This window comes from Filicampus tigris, chromosome 6, assembly GCF_054856515.1.
Source record: "Filicampus tigris isolate MCC_2025a chromosome 6, RoL_Ftig_1.0, whole genome shotgun sequence".
Taxonomy (NCBI): Eukaryota; Metazoa; Chordata; class Actinopteri; order Syngnathiformes; family Syngnathidae; genus Filicampus; species Filicampus tigris.
Window position 1 is genome coordinate 1284181 of NC_141222.1, and position 21253 is coordinate 1305433.

Below are 21253 nucleotides of genomic sequence, written 5' to 3' on the forward strand. Positions count from 1 at the left end.
GAATTTTCATCCCCAGGTGTCCCTAATGAAGCGGCCCTTTTGTTAAAAAATATTGGGACACCCATAATTTTCATCTCCAGGTGTCCCTAATGAAGCGGCCATGTTGTTCAAAAGTATTGGGACACCCCGATTTCTCATCCGCAGGTTCCATCCTTCCCGAGATTCCTTGTTTCCTTCCTTCCTTGCTTCGTAGTGTCCTTTCTTTCTTATTTCTTCGCTTCATCCTTTCCTTTGTACTATTTTGTATTCTTACTCCGTCTTCTTTCTTTCTGGGTTTACTTGGTATCTTGTTTTCTTGCTTCCTCCCTTCCTTTGATTCCATCATTCTTTGTTTTCCTTATTTTTTCCCCTGACTCCCTTTTTTCATTGTTTCCTGACTTCCTCTTTTCTTGTCTCCCTTGTGATTTTTTGTGATTGATCTCCATCATTGGCTGCGCCGAGGATCTTTGGCTGTGCTGTCGTGCACGTGTCCTCGGACGCGACGTCAATCGCCAGATTCTCAAGGAGCTTCCCAGGGCCCGCCGATCGGAGGTGACACTTCTGCTGTTGATCCCACAAGGATAGTGCTGTTGAACTCCTGGTTGTTGTAGAACAAATCGTTTATACTGAGGGTGCCATTTCTTTCCAATGACTTTGAATGACTTGGCGCCGGTGAGTGCAGTGCGATGCTTGAACTATTACCACCTGCATGTTTTTACTTGGTGGCTCCAAGAACTTCAGGTCGTGGTGGAGAGGAACAGCGACTGTTTTTAAAAACTATTTTAAATGTAAACAGTGTATATTTGCCACGTCATTCACCAGAGGGTACTTTGAGGGCACTTTCTTTTGAAGTTGCCAGTGCGTCCCTGTGGTCTGCGCTGTCATATACAGTACTGGCCTCCCAAATACGAGTTTCTGAATGACTTGAATCTTCTTACCAAAATCATGCTGCTATATGATCTCATCCTGTTTGTGGGGTACTTTAATATTCAAGTGTTCTGCCCTGAAAAAACACTGGCAAAAGACTTCTTAAGACTCATTGACTCTTTCAATTTGGTGCAGTGCGTGTCTGGCTCCACTCACAAGCAAGGACACACTTTGGACCTTGTCCTTACTTTTGGTATATCGGTCACAAATCTGAAAGGATTGGACAATGTGCTTTTTGGTCATATGACTGTGTTCTTTGATGTAATGTTGACCTGTGCTGTCAAAGCTACTGCCAGTGAGCGCAGGCACTGGGTTTTTAACCCCCTCACTGCTACTCGGTTCTCTGGTCGGCTTTGTATTCCCTCTTCAAACACAGAGGAACTCAGCACTTGGTTCCATTCATCCTGCCAAGTCCACATTTTGGACTTTGTGGCTCCATTAAAAAATATGCGGCCAAAAGTTAGACCGGAGCCATGGTTTAATGAGAGTAGTCGTGCAGCTAAACAGGAACGCTGCAGAGCTGAACGCAGGTGGAAAACAGACAGGCTGCAGGTCTCATCAAATCCTAAAGGACTGCTGGCATTTTTACCAAAGAAAGGTGGAGGAATCCAAGTGGGACCACTTCTCAAATCTAATTCAGGCAAATTGCCATGATCAACGTGCTCTATTTAAAACAATTGATTCTGAAATGAAGCCCCATCAACTGATTTGCACGGACTCGTCCCCTGAAATGTGCAATATATTCTTGCAGTTTTTCGTTGACAAGGTTGCTACAGCTAGGTATCTCGTTTTGAACGCCACATTTGACCCCTCTGCCCACGTTCCTTGTTCCACAGTGTTTGATGCCTTTGAAACGGTTTCCTTGGCATTTTTGGAGGATTAAGCCATCTGGCTCTCCTTATGACTCCGTTCCTCCACACTTCATGAAGAAGATTGTCCCAAGTATTGGTGAATCAGTTTTGGCCATTACCAACAGGAGCTTGTCTTCTGGTGTATTCCCCCAGCATTTTAAAAATGCTGTAATGCAACCCCTGCTTTAAGCGATGGTTGGGTCGGGTTGGCCATGTTTTCACTAACAAGTTCATTTTACATATTTTTTGATCAGTAAAATGAAAAGAGTTGTCATTTTCTATTTTATCCATTCATTTTGAGGAAATTAGGAAATAAGTGACGACTTGAAAACCTCCTACTTTTAATGAGGAAAATGGTCGTGCCTCCTATCGCTCTCTCCATCTTCGGTCGGAGTCACTGAAGGGACCAATTACAAACTCTCCATTGGAAATTGTTGTACTTTCATTGCTTATAACGTCCAAAAACGGTGATCAATTGACACCAAAATTTATGAGGACATCCCTACTAATGACCACTTCAACATATCAGAAGGATTAACCTCATCATGGCTAATTTATATGAGAATGAGGAAATGTGGAAGTGAGCAGAGCTACATAGATTTATGCGGGGACGAGTGCATACTGCTTGAAAAAAAACAAAAAACACTGCTTCTTTGCTGATCGCGGTTAGGACGGGCAAGGCATTAAACACCAGTCAGGATATTTACAGAGACTGAAGTAGGAATGAGTAGACGTGCACATTTATTTGGATGAGGAATGGCCACAGTTTTCTGACCTACAACACACCGTCCAATTTGGAATGTTACAGCCGAAATGTTGCATTTCAATGCAGCCACACTCGGCTGAAAGCACATTCCGCTCCGCGATGATACGCACGTTTGATGAGGACTTAGCTCACTCTCACGCCGAAGCTGTGCGGTGTCGGGACAACGCATGTGGCTGCTTGGGAGGCCACCCCGCGACATGAAGATCGACGCAGGCTGGCCGGACAGCCGTCCAATTTGAAACGTAACAGCCAAAATGGTGTGTTCCAATTCGGCCACACTTGGCTGTGGAGTTGGATGCGCACTTTCAAGACATCCCCGGTGTTTGATGAGGTCTTACTGACGCCGCTTCACTCTGGCGGCTGCAAGCGGTGTCCGACAACGCACGCGACTGCTTGGGACGCAACCCCGCGACAAAAAGACACAAGCTCATGATCACCTCCACACACTGCGCAGGCAGTAAAGAGCTAATGTAAATTAAATTAAATTAAATTTACTGTGAAAACAGTAAATGGAAGCAAAATGGCGCCGGTGTGTCTGGTATACCACGTAGCTCTACTTCTGTTTGTCTGTTGTTTTTATCTTGTTTTATCAGGACTACAAGCTCTCTGCTGATGTATGAATGCCAGAAATTAATGAAAATCTAAGCTTTTGTGGAAAAATGTGCAGAGTATCGCTTTGATGACCCAAACAAGTCGCGCCCAACTTATCTGGCTGATGTCCCACATTTCCTGCTCCGACTGAAGGCCCTGCTGCCCAACAAATGCAGGCGTCGGGGAGTGCGAAGCTGCAGTCTTACCAGGTTGAAATCCTGGTTGGCACTTTCGCCGGAGTTAACATGGTGTCTGGCGAGGATTCTCTGGGAGTATCACGATTGCTTGCATCGCGTTATTGCTCGCCGCAAACTCGCTCCCGTTACTCCCTCTTGGTTGCTGCCCGTGGTTGGGCAACAGGAGGATGTGGTGGTTGTACGCCCTTGCCGGAGCGGCGAGATTAGTGGCGCTAACCTCACGAATCATCGGACATTGAGCCAAGCTGAGAGCGTGGCTGATTCTCAGGCGTCACTAAAATGTGCGCTTCTTAATGCACAATCAATGAGGAATAAAACTTTTATTCTTCCGGATTTATTTACTTCAAGCTCATTGGATTTACTATTCCTCACTGAGACTTGGATTGACTCCAGTGAGTTTGCTCCTTTTTCCGAACTGCTACCTTCTGACTGTTTTTATTAGTACGCCCAGACCCACTGGTTGCGGGGGTTGTGATTGAACTGAGTTGCTTTGAACTTGGTAAACATGATCCTGTCTTTTGTGCAGTGATTTACAGATCAACTAAAAACAGAAATATGACTGTCTTCATCAATGAATTTACTGAGTTCGTTGTTCCTGTGTTGACCGATTATGATCGGGTTTTAATAGTAGGTGACTGCAGCAGTGAGCAGGCTACAAACACAGCACCCAAATGCCCTGATACTGATCTCTGGTGACTTCAATCATGCCTCCCCTTCCTCCTCTCTGCCTTCATTCACACAGTATGTCAACTGCCACACCAGAGACAATAAAACACTGTACCTTTTCTATGCCAACACCAAGGAGGCATACACATCATTGCCCCTCCCCCCGCTGGGCAAAGCTCATCACAACCTGGTGGCTCTCCAGTCTGTGTACAAACCTCTGGTCCGCAGGCAGCCAGCTGTGACCCGCACGGTTCAGAGGTAGTCTGGAGTGGCCGAGGAGGCCTTAAAGGACTGCTTCAGCACAACTGTGTGGGAAGTATTCAGCGATGCCCACGGGGAAGACATTAGTAGTCTAACGGACACTGTTACAGACTATATAAATTTCTGCATGGAGAACACCATACCCACCAGGACAGTAAGGTGTTTCTCCAACAACAAACCCTGGATCACACCAGACATAAAAGCTCTCCTGAAGGAGAAGAGGAGGGCTTTTGCGTCAGGCAACATAGAGGAGCGGAAGACTGTGCAACGCCAGCTGAGGAGGAGGATCAGAGAGGGGAAAAGGTCCTACAGGAAGAGGATGGAGGAGCAGCTGTTGCAGAATAACGCCAGGGGAGTCTGGAGGGGCCTGAAGACCATCTCAGGCCACGGACAACCCAAGAGCCGGACTGGGGGGGACCTGCAGTGGGCAAATGAGCTGAACCTCTTTTTCAATAGGTTCGATCAGATGCCTGCCCCCACTCAGTCTCTCCTGCTGCAGCCTCCACCTACTCCTCCTGCTGGGCGTGTCACCCCCTCCCCCCTTTTCTCCACAGTCTCCAGCTCCCAGCTACACCAGATAGCCACCACTCCCTCCTGCCCAGCCTTGGCCTTCACAACATCTCAGGTGAGGAACCAGCTGAAGAAGATGAAGGCGAGGAAGGCAGAGGGTCCAGATGGCATCAGCCCCCAGCTCCTCAAATCCTGCGCAGACCAGCTGTGTGGAATTGTCCAGCACATGTTCAACCTGAGCCTGAAGCTGGGCAGGGTCCCCCAGCTATGGAAAACATCCTGCCTGGTCCCGGTGCCAAAGACCCCCCCACCCGAAGGAGCTCAACAGCTTCAGACCAGTGGCGCTGACGTCTCACCTGATGAAGACCCTGGAGAGACTGGTCCTTGTCCACCTGCGCCCTCTGGTGAGCTCCTCAACGGACCCACTCCAGTTTGCATATCAGCCTGGCATCAGTGTGGATGATGCCATCATCTACCTCCTCCACACTTCACTCTCCCACCTGGAGAAGGCGGGGAGCACTGTGAGGATCGTGTTCTTTGATTTCTCCAGTGCTTTCAACACCATCCAGCCCACCCTACTGGGAGACAAGCTGGAGCGGGCGGGGGTGGCCCACCACCTCACCACATGGATCCAGGACTACCTCACAAACCGGCCACAGTATGTGAGGACACAGGACTGTGTGTCTGACGTGCTCCTCTGTAGCACGGGGGCCCCACAGGGAACTGTCTTGGCTCCCTTCCTGTTCACCCTCTACACCTCGGACTTCAACTACAACACCCCTACCTGTCACCTGCAGAGGTTCTCTGACGACTCTGCGATTGTCGGCCTCATCACAGGCGGAGATGATCGGGAGTACAGAGAACTTACTCAGGGTTTTGTGGACTGGTGCCAGCAGAACCGCCTCCTGATCAATGCGGGGAAATCCAAAGAAATGGTGGTGGATTTCGGTAGGCGCCAGCACTCTTCACCTTCACCAGTGAATATCCGGGGAACATATGTTGAGAGAGTCTCAACTTACAAGTACCTGGGTGTTCACCTGAACAATAAACTAGACTGGTGCGACAACACAGACACCCTCTATAGGAAGAGTCAGAGCAGACTCTTCCTACTCAGAAGACTGAGGTCTTTTGGCCTTCAGGGGACACTCCTCAGGAACTTTTATGACTCGGTGGTTGCATCGGTCATCTTCCAGGGAGTGGTCACCTGGGCAGGCGGCGTCTCGGCCCGGGACAAGAAGCGGCTGGACAAACTGGTCAGGAGGGCCGGCTCTGTACTGGGCTGCTCCCTGGACTCTGTGGACTCGGTGGGGGACAGGAGGATGTTGGCCAAGCTGTCATCAATGCTGGGCAACCCGGACCACCCCCTCCAGGGCACCCTAACAGCACTCCACAGCACCTTCAGTGACAGACTGTTACACCCTCACTGTGCAAAGGAGAGATTCCGCCATTCCTTCTTGCCTGTTGCTGTCAGACTCTTTAACAAGAACATTGTGTAGTCTCTACAAACTGGCGGACATTAGTGCAATTGTGCAGTCCTGCACCTGAGCTCATATCGTGCAATACCCAATATTCCCCACTACTGTAAAACCGTGAAATACTCAACATTCCCCACTACTGCTAGTCTAGTTTTATTTTTATCCAATGCTGTTCCTTACATTTCACTGCACTACTTAGAGTATTTTTCATCAGTACTATGTACAGGCTAAAATGAATGTTCCTCATACTTTTTATGTAGATGTATGTTGGTGTGTATATACATGTGTATATACACATGTTACTGCGTATATTTACATAGGTTTGATCCCGAATGTTTGCCGTCAATGTTGTACATTAATGGCTACATTATGCCGCCGTCCCTGTGTGATCTATATCTTTGCTGCTGTAACAATGAAAATTTCCCCACTGTGGGATCAATAAAGGCATTCTTATCTTATCTTATCTTATTTTAATGTGCATGTCGACAGTCCTTCCACTCCATATGTGACAGACTTTTTAAATATGCTGGATGGTTTTAATTTGGTGCAACATGTGTCGGGACCCACTCATAAACATTGTGGTACTCTCTTGTAATTTGGCTATCGATAATTTGATGGAGCAGGATGCTGTCATTTCTGATCACTGTCTGATTCTGTTTGAGTTCATTTTGAATGATTATGTTAACTCACATTCTTAAACCAGACACTGCAGTGTTTTTCTCCCGTCTTTTTATTTTATATGCTCAATCGCACATGAATGAGGGTAATTTGTGGTACAAATACAAACTATTGTGCAGAACACTTTCATACTTTCACAAGTTGAAGTGGACAAGAGTGGTAATGTGCATTTGCATTTTGGTGGCGATCGGTCACTGTTTTAGACAACAGAATTGACAAAGCGAACAATATTACCACACTTGCCTCCCTCCTGTGACGTAGACCGCTGAGACAGAAAAAATAACAAGCGGAGCTCCAAAAGGCCAATTTGTCATAGATCTAATCACAAAAAAAGCCCTTAAATCATATTTATTGTTTTTGTTAAAGGTACATTGTTGGACAATGACTGAATTTTTACATAAATATTTTTATTTTAGATCATTTTTTGCTCTGACAAAAAAAAAAACATCCAAAGTTACTCAGCAGCTAATCAGTACTTGAGTAGTCATTTCACTGAATATGTATTTATTTATTTTGAAGTGTACTATTATTCAAAAGTAACAGTATTCTTACTTGAGTACTTTTTTTGGCTTCTCTACCCACCTTCGCTTTCAGTCCTGTAAAAGGCCATCAATCTATTAAATTTAAACAGCAGATACAAAAGCCCTGTTTTTTTCTTTTTTTTCTTGCCAGTTCCACCGGTCAGTGTCAAGTCATCTCTTTCGATAAAGACTTACTAATTCATATTTTACAGACAACTTATTCATGTTTCCATTTATATGGTTTAATTCACTTCTGTTTTAGCCTACGTTTCAGGTCAAAGCACAAGTTAAGACATGATACTTGTCACGTGAGGATCAGGATTTGGACCCATACGCAGATATGACACGGAAGTTGAAGAGTAAAAAGTCGTTATCAACAAAAATACAAAGTAACAACATAGATCATGACTGGAAGAGAGTTTGCATCCTCACTTTCCATTCATCTATAGTGTGTCAATGCCTATGTATTCAATCTTTGAGCATTTTTATTTTTGCTGTCAAAACGTGCAAATACGTAAAGTGGCAGAGAAAAGAAGGCAATTTGTCGATATGGCACATGTTACAGTATGCACGTTACTGTGTGTAACTGTTACCTGCCATAGAAGATACATTGATTATTGTGCCTCCTTCCTTGCCATGCTCCTTACTCATATGTTCCAGAGCCAGGTAGGTCCCATTTATGACAGAAGTCTGAAAAGAAAGGCACAACCTCATCAGGGTGACATTCCCCACAACAGAGAATTATAGCACATAAGCAGAAATTCCAGTTTGAATTGAATAACTTGCTAATAAGCAGAGCTGGGCACGATTTTTTGCCGGTCCGGCCGCGACCCTTCACCCTTGACCTGGGTACCCTTCCGGCCGCGACCCTCCGGCCATATTCATAAACATTGTCGGCCCCCGCACTATTCTGCCCCCTGACCCAATAAAAAAAAAAAAAAGCGTTCGTGATTGACGTCGCTGCGGGAGGGACGCTAACGGCAGAGGCTTTTTAAAGATCGCTGGCTAATTTACAATTCGAACACGCCTTAAATACGCTAGTAGTACTTACCCAACTGCGTGCTTACTTTCATTGCGAGCCCCGGGGTTGGATTTGTCGTATTTTTATAATTATTTGGGTCCAACAGACGGCCAGAAGTCACAGTCAAGTTACTTATTTATTTTGCACACTTCCCCTCCTTCCCGGCCTTCAAAATAAAAGCGTACCAGCTAACCACTACACAATGCAGGTTTGCTATGGCGTATTTGCGGAAGTAGGGAACGCCAGAAAAAGTGTATGAACCCCATCTTGATGTGCTAGCGTCTGAATATACTCGTGGACACAAATTATTTTGAAACAAGTCGGGGGGCGTCTCTTCAAAAAGACAGCGACAACAATGGATATCGTGCCTGCTACAACCATAAAGGGACCGAGATGACTTGACGATGCATTTCATATTATTGCGAAAACAATCTTGAAGGTGGCGGCTAAGGGGGAATGTGGGTGAGTAGCTTGTTTAGTAATGTTTACTTTGCAGCAGCAGCAACCAGTTGCGTGGTGCATCCGTCTCCGTGTGGGAAACTGTATGTCATCGCAACATGTGAGACAGCAACGTACGCTCAAGCGTGTTTGTATTTCCTTATCGTCACATCACGTAACCTGGGCCTCCCACCTGCAACTGGGGCATACCATTACAAGAGGGGCGGGGGGGCAATACTACAATCCCTATAACAGCAGTTGTCGCTCGCGCAGACGCGGGAGTAGATAGAAGCCTAAACTTCTTTCTAAACGCATGAGGGCCGATTAGTGGGCCGGACTAAAATCAACTTCCTACAATGCTTAATCCAGCCATTTTTAAAAATTTGTCACCCCGCACCCCTCCGCACCAAAAATGGGCATCCGGCCGGGCCGGAGGGTCCGACCGGTCCGGCCCAGGGACGGACTGCCCAGCTCTGCTAATTAGGTGTTTAAAACAACATTTCCTGTAAACATGTGGAGCCACTTAACTTCCTTCCTGGCACATACCCCCAAAAACAGAACATCAGCTAAATCCCCTGGAGAACAAGCACCGGTTATGTTTGTTATTGAGGAATTTCCTACTCTTAATTAGCTCAATGGGCAAAAGATGGTAAAAATAAACATTTTGTCTCTCAGTGCTCAGCCAAATTGAGAAAATACAATTATTGCACAGCTATGCAGTAGTTTACTTGAGCAACTCGTCTTTTTTCCCCTCTCGTGTAAATTTCTGTGGATGTTCACACATGCATGAATGCATCACCATCTTAAGCTTTTAAAATTCAATGGCAAATTGTTTGAGAAGTGTGAGATTTCGTTAAGTTTTATGGTTTTTTCTTATTACCATCTCCATGTCAGTCATCACAGGTAGTCTTCAGTTTCAACTTTTCTTGACCTCATGTGCCTCATTATCTTTTTTCTTTGTCCAGAATAGAACCTCTGGATTTGCATTACTATGAACTGCCTACTTTTGGATTGAGACATAAAAAATAAAAATAAAAAGCTAAATTACAATTTGGTTCATGTTTGAGGATGGGGGACCCAAAATATATTTGTAGAAAAAAAAATAATGATGAGCACAAAACTGATTATTTTTTTTAAGGATACATTTCTCTTTCAACATAAATTTTACAAATCTCCCAGACAACAAACATTGAATAATGTAAATCTCTTTTTTTCTGGTTTGCTAGGCGTAGTTTGAAGAGTGCTAAATTCCAATGAAAAAAATGACAGTCCTGCTCCTTGGGCTGTTTGAATGACAAAGTAAGAGTGACAGCATTATGCCCCTGGACAAAGAATTGGCAGGAACAGGAAGTCAGTCAAACCACAAAAGGAAATAACTCCAAACACAGCACTATAATACAATACAATTCAATACAATTTTATTTATGTCGTGCATTTCACAACAGCTCCAGCTCTACCAAAGCACTTTACATACAACAACAAAATAGTCATAATTACAACAAGTGAAAGCAATAAATTAACATAAAACACTATTTACAATAGACACCGGAAAACAGCCGAAAACAAAAGCCAGAGAATGTGTCTTCAAATGGGTTTTAAAAATGGACAGGGATGGGGCTTGCCTAACATTCAATGGAAGGTCATTCCAAAGAGAAGGACCAGCGACAGACAAGGCTCAATCCCCTCTGCTCGCTTTGTCAGTTCTGTTGTCTAAAGCGGCGACCGATCGCCACCAAAATGCAAATGCACATTACTACTCTTGTCCACTTCAACCTTTGAAAGTATAAAAGTGTTCTGTACAATAATTTGGATTTATTGACATAAAACGTGAGCTCATCATGATCACCTCCAAAAAAATCAAAAATACCGTGGCCATCGCTTCTTCACTTAGGCTGAAGCGAACAAGATCATAAATGCGCACACGAACCCCGACTGGTTATATTTCGGACATTTAGCTACGCTAAACCCGTGTCAACTCTCAGGAGGCAGACGGCGATTGGCAGTGGGTAAGCAATCAGTTAAGCATGGATCTTTATCCACCCCCGCCCTCCCCGGCTAACAGTAGGATAACGGCACAGCTAATACGAACTAGCTTCAGGTCGTTAAAACAAAAGGCATTAGCACAGAACATTAGCTCCTTACTGTCCGCTTCATGTCGCGGGGTTGCCTCCCAAGGAGTCGAGTGCGTTGTCCGACACCGCTTGCAGCCGCCAGCGTCGGCGTGAGTGAAGCGGCGTGAGAGTGAGGTAATACCTCATCGAACAAGGGTCAATGTTCAGCGAACAAAAAGTCGGCGGGTCCAGGGAAGCTCCTTGAAAGGCTGGCGATCCACGCCGCGTCCAAGGACGCGTGCACGACTGCACAGCCGAAGCTCCTCGGCACAGCCGATGACGGATATCAATCAGGAACCAACGGGGTCCCGAGCACGCCACAAGAGATAAATATGATAAACGTACCCAAAACATTACACAATAAGGTCAACATCGAACATATGTTGGTGAGAAAAAAAAAAAAAAAGAAGTATTTTTAACCACAGCTATACTGATAACCTGGTAACCTGATTCTTGGTATCTTCAACTCATCGGTATGAGTAGTTTTTCCCCTTGTTGGCATCAAAATCTTAATCCAATGTGCTGGGTTAAATCCTCAACCAAATGCACTGGGTACACAGTATATAACCGAGCATTGGCTCGGTCCTTTTGGATCCAGTGCTGGGTTACCTATTTGACTCAATTTGGGTTCCAGTTTCAAGTCACAATCAATCATGCAAATAAACCGCTGCTCATGCAGCTTTCCGTTACCTTGACAACTGGGGCCTAAAGGTTTCTTGCACTTAAGCAGCAGACCTGTTTCTAAAGACAAAGTGAGCTCAATAAAGACAGGAAAAACATCGATGGTGTTTTCACTTGCAAGAGAAGCACTTCGTCACCAAGACGCAGAATTCCTCCTGTCAATTTGTGTGATCAACTGTGCATGAGCTACATGCAGTGGACACATCACCAAACACAAATACCGAGTAACATAGTCAGGCTTGAGTCTGACCCAACTATTTTTATCCATCCATCCATTATCTATACTGCTTATTCCTTTCAAGGGTCACGGGTGTGCTGGAGCCTATCCCAGCTGTCATCGGCCAGTAGGCAAGGTACACCCTGAACTGGTTGCCAGCCAATCTCAGGGCACAAAGAGACAAACAAACAACCGCACTCACAATCACACCTAGGGGCAATTTAGAATGACCAATTAACCTACCATGCATGTTTTTGGAATGTGGGAGGAAACCAGAGGACCCACCAGAAAACCCACGCAAGCACGGGGAGAACATGCAAACTCCATACAGAAAGGCCAGGGCCGCAATCGAACCCGTGATCTCTGAACTGTGAGGCGGACGTGCTAACCAGTCGACCACCGTGCCGCCACAACTACTTTTAAACAAGCATTTATAAAGTCAGTTCAGAGTTAAATGACAACTAACACATAGGAGAAGAAGATTTCAAATTCTGGCAAGAAAGAAAACCATTATAGCAAAAGCAGCTTAGAGGATGCTTATTCAAAGATTAGCCTCCTTGCTTGGCTTCTCTTTTATTCATGTGAAAGTCAAGCTCTACCATCTGAACATGGACTGTGCTCTATATGACTACCATTGTTTATTCTTATCCCAGACAGATGGTCTGACTTAATGAAGAACTATGCCCTGGACCCCAAAAATTCTCAAAGTTTAATCATTCATTACATTAGTCACCCACATTACGTAAGAATACAGTGCAGTACACAGATAGCAATCAATGATTGTAAATATATTCCACCGTCAATAAAGACAAGAATGACTGGGTGATTGGGCTGAACATTGGCACTTACGTAACTGTTTTTTTATGTAAAAATGGCGTCAGCACTAAAATTCGCCACCCTGAAAAACTCACTAATGATTTAAGAGGATCTTTGTGACGGCTTTCAGCACGTCTTAATGTCGCCTATTATTCATGGGTGGGGACTGCTTTTTTCACATATAGTTTTGAGCCTGACTACGTCATTGAAGGGGCGAGGGCATTGTTGTATTTTTTTGTTTCCAAGCTTGCTATGTCCACATCCTGTTGTTTTCAAATGCAGCCCCCTGTAAACAAGCCCAGCAGTTGGTCGGCCCCGCGTGGCGGAGACCAGCCCGGGCAATGGCAAGACGACCCAGCGTAGATGCCTCCTGCAGCTCCGCAGTTTGCAGTGTTTTCTTCAACTGACCAACAAGCACCACCTTATAATTCTGGCCCTGCGGCTGATGCTGAAGCATCTTTGCATGACTTGGGCTCTAAATCTCATGTATTATTATTCCTAGAGAAAAAACTGATGCAGCGTAAGATGAACTGAAGGTAAGATGCTCATTCCAGTTGAGCTGTTAGCTTGAATCGCGTCAAGTAATTAATTAATTGAGGGCTACTCAAGTGCAATGCCTACACTAACCTTGCTCTGGCAACACAATGTTGGTTTTGGATTTTCAAAGGATAACCAATGAAAAACCTTTTTGTATCACTCTTTTCATGGGAAGCATGGTTTGTAGAGTTTTGTGAGAGATTTTTTTTTTTTTTTACATCATAGAGGTTAATAACTGACTAAAACACACACACGGTACACAACCCAGTTCTTATTGTGTGCATTAGTCCTCTAGTCTGCATGGGGATTGGAACAAAGAATAACAAAGAACACTAACTACGGGGATAGGAGTAGCAATGAATGATAACTTAATAGGATGAAATAAGATAAAAATAATAAAATCAACTAAACTGAATCTTCCATCTTTGCACAAGGTGATGTAAATTTTCTAGTCAGAAATATGTGGGACTGGGAAGGTTCATGTAACCACTTCAACCCAATTTAAATCACCAACTTGTACACAATTTGGCAAATTATGCATATGTTGAACTCACAATTTATCAGGGTTGGCCACAAATGAGGTGAAATATGACAAGTTCACCCTGATTTGAGTCTTGCAGTCAGCAGCCAGCTTGGTCGGAGAAAAAGAGATGGCAGGAACAAGTTAAAAAAGTTGGGGTTTTAATGACTATGTGTTTTTGGTTCTTTAAAAGTGATTTAATGCTAAATGATGTTTTTTAACAAACTATCATCTTTCCCATGTGCCAGTTTAAATGAGGATGACTTCCGCTGCCGAAGAGTGACGTTGCTCACAAAGAATGTGTAGGGCAAATAAACAAATTTGATTGCACGGCTCATTTTGAACCAGGGCCCAGCTGCAATGGAGGTGTGGGCTTTCCAGACCCACTTACTTTAGAAAGAAAGTAGGTTTGACTTGCCAAGCTCTAAAATTACAAATTAAAGTGCGAAGAGAGGCAACCAGGGTTCTGCTTCCTTACTGTAGCAAACAGCCCTCTTCTGAGAGACTCTGGCAACCACACTGAAGGGGCATACAAGAGCACAGACGTTTATTTGGGTTTTGTTCTACGTCTATGCAGGCACCTAGCACTCGCTCACTAGGTTAAATGACTTTGTAAGACCAAGGGCTCCATATTTGTGCACAACGAATGTCTGTCACGGAGCGTGACGTAAATCTGTGCATAGGCGGGCTAGACTAGTTTTTGGTATTATCACAGACACATGCAGCTTGGCATAGTTAGAACAACTTCAGCACTGCTGTAGACGTGACCACAACAAACTTGATTTTCAGCCCTCTTGTTCATTTTAAATTTGGTGTACAAGAGGCTCAGTCCTTGACATGGCGAAGAGAGAAACTGATTTGCTGGAGCCCAAGCAAGAGATTGAAGCATACAAAGTATATTTATAAGGAACTGCAATGTGGATGATGTAAAGTTGACCCGGGGGCAATCAGAGATCATTGCTGTGAAGTGGCCACTTGAAGACCGCCTTAATTCCACAATGCTCGTTCGTATCCGCGTATGACCCGCGTATGAAGCAACTATTGCCCCAATTTCCTAAAGTATGATATGGGACATACTACAGTCCTTTGATCAAATGAGAGCGAATCAACACAAATGGAATCGGAAGAACACAAATATGCTGTCTTATAGATGGTTCTATGGAGTACATTGAAGATTGTAGTATTATACAAAGCAAATATAAATAAATTGGACACATTATCAGCTCATCACCTCACCAGGTTTACTTGTATGGTCTTCTCCCAGTTCTTTTCATTGTTGATTCCAGCATTGTTGATGACAATGTCTAGACGACCAAACTGGTCTACTGTTCTCTGGAAGGCATCTAAACGACAGAAATCCAACAGCATTCATGAATGATTTCAAACATTTGTATCACAAGGGGAAAAAACTTGACTACTACTTTTATGACCAATCTTTTAATTCTGGGTTTCTAAAACCACCTGAAGAGCAGAATGAGAAAAAAATCACGATTCTATTACAAGCAAATAAGTTTGCCAAGATAATACAGTATGTACAAAAGTGATGGTCAGTAGACTAGAATACAACATTTAAGTATGACAATTGGTGCTCTAACGTTGTCAAACTGGTGAAAAATAAACGAGTCTAGTCAAATGGAGTCTAACTTTTACTGGGAAGCATCTGCCGCTGGGATCACTCCAAATAACTGACCAGTGCCTTCCTCTATAAAATAATTATCATGCAGGACAGCACACCATCCTATACTGCAAAAATACAATTCAACCAAAAACTCATGTTATGGCCAACATCATCCTCTTATTGTTGATTGAGAACCAGTGGAGTATCCTTAAAAAGGAGATCTATTCTATGTGGTTGATGTTGTATCTCCAAACAGTGACTCTAGGAGGCATTTTTTTGCATCCTAAAATGAGATACAGGCAGAAACTATCCATGGACTATTCATGCAGTTTCAATGGACGAGAGAGTTCTTAAGATGATATCCTGTAGAAGAGGACCCACCCTAATCAGGTCAGTGGACCAGACGCTGCTATAGGTACCGAGGAATAAGCGGAGGCTCAGAGGGGATCAAGCCTTTTCCGTTGCTGGTCCCAATCTTTGGAATGAACTCCTGCTAAAGTTAGGAGAGCCCCCTCTCTGCCCATCTTTAAAACTTGTAATAAAACACTTTTATCCTTTGTCTTTTGACTCAGCATGAGACTGCATTGTTTTTGTGTTTTGTGCTGTTTTACTGTTTTTATGTCATTCATTTATTGTTTTAACTATCTTTGGCATTGTATGACTAATTTTGTTCCATTAACAGCACTTTGCACGCACCGGTGGTTGTTTTAAAGTTCTCTGTGAATAAAGTTGAGTTGAGCAGTCTACATCCCATAGGTTCAGCCACATCACTCCCATTCAGCCATCCTTGTACCCCCTTCATTTAAGGATTCAGTACGACATTTCAACAGTGACTTAAGCCACTTTCCCACCAACAAGCTGAGAAACATCTTTCTGCTAATATAAATTCCTGGTAATCAATGTTTCTGTGGCCCAGGTGGTTTGCTTTTCCACTGCATGTCATAGTTCAGTGTAGTTTACACAAATGAGTGATGACGTATGTAGGGGGAGGTGTTGTGTTAGTTTGTTACTAATTACTGACAACCTGTGGCTCTTAAACATCATTGCAGTTCCAAAAAATGCTTCAGAAAGTGACCTTCTTTATCTTCAAAGGTGAGCGATTTCCAAAATTTTGCTGGTCCACCATTCGTCAATCATCATTTTTCAGCAGCTTGGGCACCCATTTGTCATCGTCGCATCATTTTTTTCAAGTCAAACCTAACTGGAATCATCAGTCCGTCAGTTCGATCACACACCCCACCCCTCAAAAAAAAAAAAAAACACGTCAAAGTCAAAAAATACAATTTGATTAAAATGGCAAATGGAGTGTGCTATATATCAACGTATCTACATCATACGTTGCCTGCACAAAGAGCTTGACACACACATACATTTCACACACACTTATTTGCCAAAGTATTTGAGCTGGTAAGTATCGCTGAAGCACACTAGTGTGTGCCTGCCGCTGTTTTAACTCCTAAGATACCAAAAAGTTTTAATTTTAATTTTTTTTTTCGTCATAGTCTTATTATTATTATTCATCTCTTAGTTTATTGGCAGATTACAGCTCTTTGGTGCATATCACCGCCTACTGTACAGGAAGTTCAAAGTGTTTCCATCTGTAGTCAATGGCGCAACACTACCATATTCAGCCCCGTGAACAAACACATGAGACAGGAGGGACGTGTGTCTGTCAGACGTCAGCAAAGCAGGTGTCGGTCAATGTCAATGAGAGGTCCGTTGGTACTTCACCTGGTTAGTGACAATTATACTGATGACAAAAATCCACTTCTATCAGTGCTTAGTCCTTCATTTTTTCCCCGTCATTTCCCGTCAGCAAAAGGGGTGTCAGTTCTGACGGAATGCCCACATCTGCTTACCTTTTTTAATATAATCTTTATCTCAATAAGGCAGTTGAAAACTGATTCTTATTTGCAATGCCATACAGGCTGTAGACCAGGGGTGGGCAATTCTTGTCCTCGATGGCCGGTATCCTGCATGTTTTCGATGCTGCAACCCACCTGATTCAATGATCAGGATCGTTATCCAGCTTCTGCAGAACCTGCTGATTTATATGATCATTTGAACCAGGTGTGTTGCAGCAGGGAGAGATGGAAAATGAGCAGAACACTGGCCCTCGGGAACTGGAATTGCCCACCCCTGCTGTAGACAGTCTTTGGGTCAGTGATTTGAAAGTAAATAGCCTACTGCATTCTAGAAGTTATCAGTTAGCAAATGGCGGCACAAACCAAAAAAAACCCTAGTTCAACCAACCAATCGGCTTTCTTCAGCGCAGCCCGCCCCCTCAAAAGTTCCAGCTGGGCCCAGAAATATCCTAGTGGCTAGCAGGTACTTAGAAAGCACCCGGGTAGTCTCTTTACATGGGTAAATTTGGTGGACACAAAGGGCCAACCCAATTTACCAAGGCAAATGGAAAAGTTCTTCAAAATGTTCTTGCAGTGGAAAAGGGGGTTTAGATTTAGTGCCATTTCATTGTTTTGTTCGTTAACTGCCACCTGCCTGGTTCCCAAAGACATATTTTTATGTCTCTTCACAGACCAGCCATTCAAATCCCAGGAACTTATTCACATATATATATATATATATATATATATATATATATATATATATATATATATATATATATATATATATATATATATATATATATTTATATATATATATATATATATACGTATACAGTATATATATATATGCAGTATATATATATATACGTATACAGTATATATATATGCAGTATATATATATACAGTATATATATGCAGTATATATATATATATACACAGTATATCCCGCCTACTGCCCAAAGACAGTTGGGATAGGCTCCAGCACGCCCCGCGACTCTTGTGAGGATGAGCGGTATCGATAATGGATGGATGGATATATACATATACATATACACATATACATATATAAACATATACACATATACATATACACATATACATATACACATATATATATATATATATATATATATATATATATATATATATATATATATATATATATATATATATATATATATATATATATATACATACATATACATACATACATATATGAATATATATATATATATGAATATGGCCGGAGGGTCGCGGCCGGAAGGGTACCCAGGTCAAGAGTGGAGGGTCTCCACTCAATAATGGTCTATATATATATATATATATATATATATATAGAGGCATGACCAGAAATTCGGTTTTGATTTAAACGATGTGAGTGCATCGGTTGACGGGCTAGTGAGCCAATATAAAAATAGCTTGAACCAGCCAATGGCCTGGTCAAAATGTGAAGAATCAGTTTTATGTTGCTATTTTACAGCTGCAGAGAACTGTCTTATAAGACAACCAAAACTTCCCAGTAGCCCAACAACACACGTCACAGGGAGACAAGGGTTGCACTGCAGCCTCGCTTTATTTGGCACACTTTTTCCTCTTGCTTCTAATACGTCACTTACTATTCTTTCGCTCGTCCCTATCCTCTCATCACACCAGCATACACACACCTTCACTCTGGCTGCAGGCGACAACTTTTAAATTTTAGTATATATATATATATATATATATTGCCCTCCCGTATTGCCAGTGAGTATTGTTCAGCAGTTGATCACATTAAGACACTAAAGGTTATGCAACTTGTATGACAACAGTGTGTAAATGTTTTATTCATTAATCGTGACTCTGGATGTTAAACTTACCATTCAGAATAATTCTGAACAATGGACAGCTGCTGCGCAAGCTATTGCAAAAGTCGTTGGCAATAGTGAAGGACTACAAAGTGCATAAATCTCTCCCAAAACGAGCCACCAGCGTGTTGTTTATCTTCATATGTGAGCAGACAGATCATGTTTCATCAACTACTTACGAAACTCGAGGTGGTAAAACCTGCATGTGTCAATACCGGCTGCATTCCACACCTGGCCACCACACAATTAGAAACAAACACACCTGACTTCAGAAAAGTTATCTTTTCCACACGCAGATAGACACACAATAATTGACAGCAGTCATACTAAGCAACAGCAGCATTCCACAGTTGTTAACCTGCAGGGTTTTACAGTCAGTGTCACGCTTTCCTTTTGCTTATCGTTTCATTCAATCAGAGCCACATATCCCCATATACAGTGCGCAATGTTCAACGTGCCGCACTGTCAAACCAACAGCAGAACTGCAGTGAAACAACCAGCCATGTGACTACATACAAGACCAGACAAGCTTCATTTGAACTGAACACTGATTGCTGCTTGTCAGTGAGATCCACAAGTGACCCAATTGTCACAGCTTGTCTGTGGCAACCGTTCCCACACTCCAAGTGCAACTGTCAGCATACACTAGCACAGAAGCAAGGACTAGCTCCTGGAACATTTGCAAAAACTGCCAAAAAATAAGACTACAGGTTTAAGGTTCTTCATTGAAGCCACCAACCAGTTGAGCCTGACCAGTTGAAACTTTGTATGAATTTGATAGTGTTTTGCTGAAATTATAAGGGCAAAGGCAAGAGTTTCCTATTATGGAATAAGTGTAATAAACGTTTCCTATTAGAGTATGTCACTTGTCCCGCGCTGAGTGACAGTTACCTCTCAGAGAGTCTCCATTGGAAACATCGCACTGAATAAAGGTGCTGCTGTCATCTCCAAATTCCACATCCAGATGTTTCTTGCACTCTTCCCCACGGGTCTTGTTCAGGTCAACCACAGCCACCTAAAGGACATAAAAGCTTAGAGTAAAACTCAAACAAGTGTGCTGATTTTTCTTATTTGAAAAATTTAACCACGCTGGACTCCCAATCAGTCACAGGTAATATTGTCATTGCTCCATGCAACAGTTCCCCAAATTGTTTAATTGAACCAGTTACTGTCATATAAAACTAATTCTCCAACAGTGATGCAGATTAACACACAGAATCTATGCCACCAACCAAAGTCAGAGCAATTAGGTCAAAACAGGTTGTGCAGCAAAGAGTCAAGTCAATTGTGCAAGAGCTGTCTGTGAATGAAAATACAATATGTTTAAGGGCAATTAATAGTGTGAGTGACTGTCAAAGTGGTGAAAACAAGCAGTGAGACAGATCTGGACTGACCTTTGCTGAGCTCTGTAGGAGGGATTGGACCACTGCTCTCCCAATGCCTTGAGCTCCTCCAGTCACCAGAGCCACCCTCCCATTTAGAGACATGATCCTTTACACTTTGGCTTCTCTCTATCAACCTGTCGCTCGCTTTGAATTGTCCCTTTTTTGCTGTCTGTCAACCTGAGGACTCACACACCTATCAAACGCCTTCTCTCTCTTTTAATGCAGTCAGAGACTCGCTCACTAGTCTGTCTGTTTTGGTTGGGTTGTGCTTTGCGTCCTTCTTTCCCTCCCCCCCTCTTCATTGGCTTCCTCTCTCCTTCTGCTTATCAGGCCAAACAAATGGTGTGCGCGTGAGTGAGTGAGAGAGAGTCTTAAGTAAACTGTTGGATAATAATTACAGATTTATCCAACAACTGTACCCTCCCTCCTAACTCCCCCTATTTCCTTGTCCCCACCCCTTTCTCAGCACTCTTTCACACCTCTCACTTATTGTGTCTTGAACACATTTTAATTCCTAATCTATGGGATATCCTACAAATGAGCACAACCATTTGGATGCAGTATTATCTGTCTGCATTTCCCATTGTGCATGACTTCTACCAGAATGTAAAAAAAACAACAACAAAAAAAGAAAGTACACTGAAAAAAATAAGTTGTTGGGTTGACGTAATAAAGTTATGGAAAGAATTTCCATCTAAATAAAATGCTATCATTTAGTGAGATACAATTTTGTTGAACCGACTAATCGTAAATGTGTTGAGTGGACATAAAGTATTCGTGTTGTTTGTATGTATTT

At 43.1% G+C, this 21253-nt stretch overlaps 1 protein-coding gene across 1 annotated transcript in view; it reads right to left on the minus strand.

Moving 5' to 3' along the window:
- The window catches only part of hpgd (15-hydroxyprostaglandin dehydrogenase), a 39849-nt gene extending 19095 nt beyond the window's left edge, over window positions 1-20754 (minus strand). The window contains exons 1-4 of the mRNA XM_086033938.1: window positions 20467-20754; window positions 19964-20087; window positions 15000-15106; window positions 8016-8112 (exon numbers count right to left, since the gene is read on the minus strand). Of these exons, the coding sequence (XP_085890064.1) occupies window positions 8016-8112; window positions 15000-15106; window positions 19964-20087; window positions 20467-20559 (421 nt within the window). The 5' untranslated portion in view covers window positions 20560-20754. The remainder of the gene's footprint in view (window positions 1-8015; window positions 8113-14999; window positions 15107-19963; window positions 20088-20466) is intronic.
- Window positions 20755-21253: the final 499 nt, after the last annotated feature.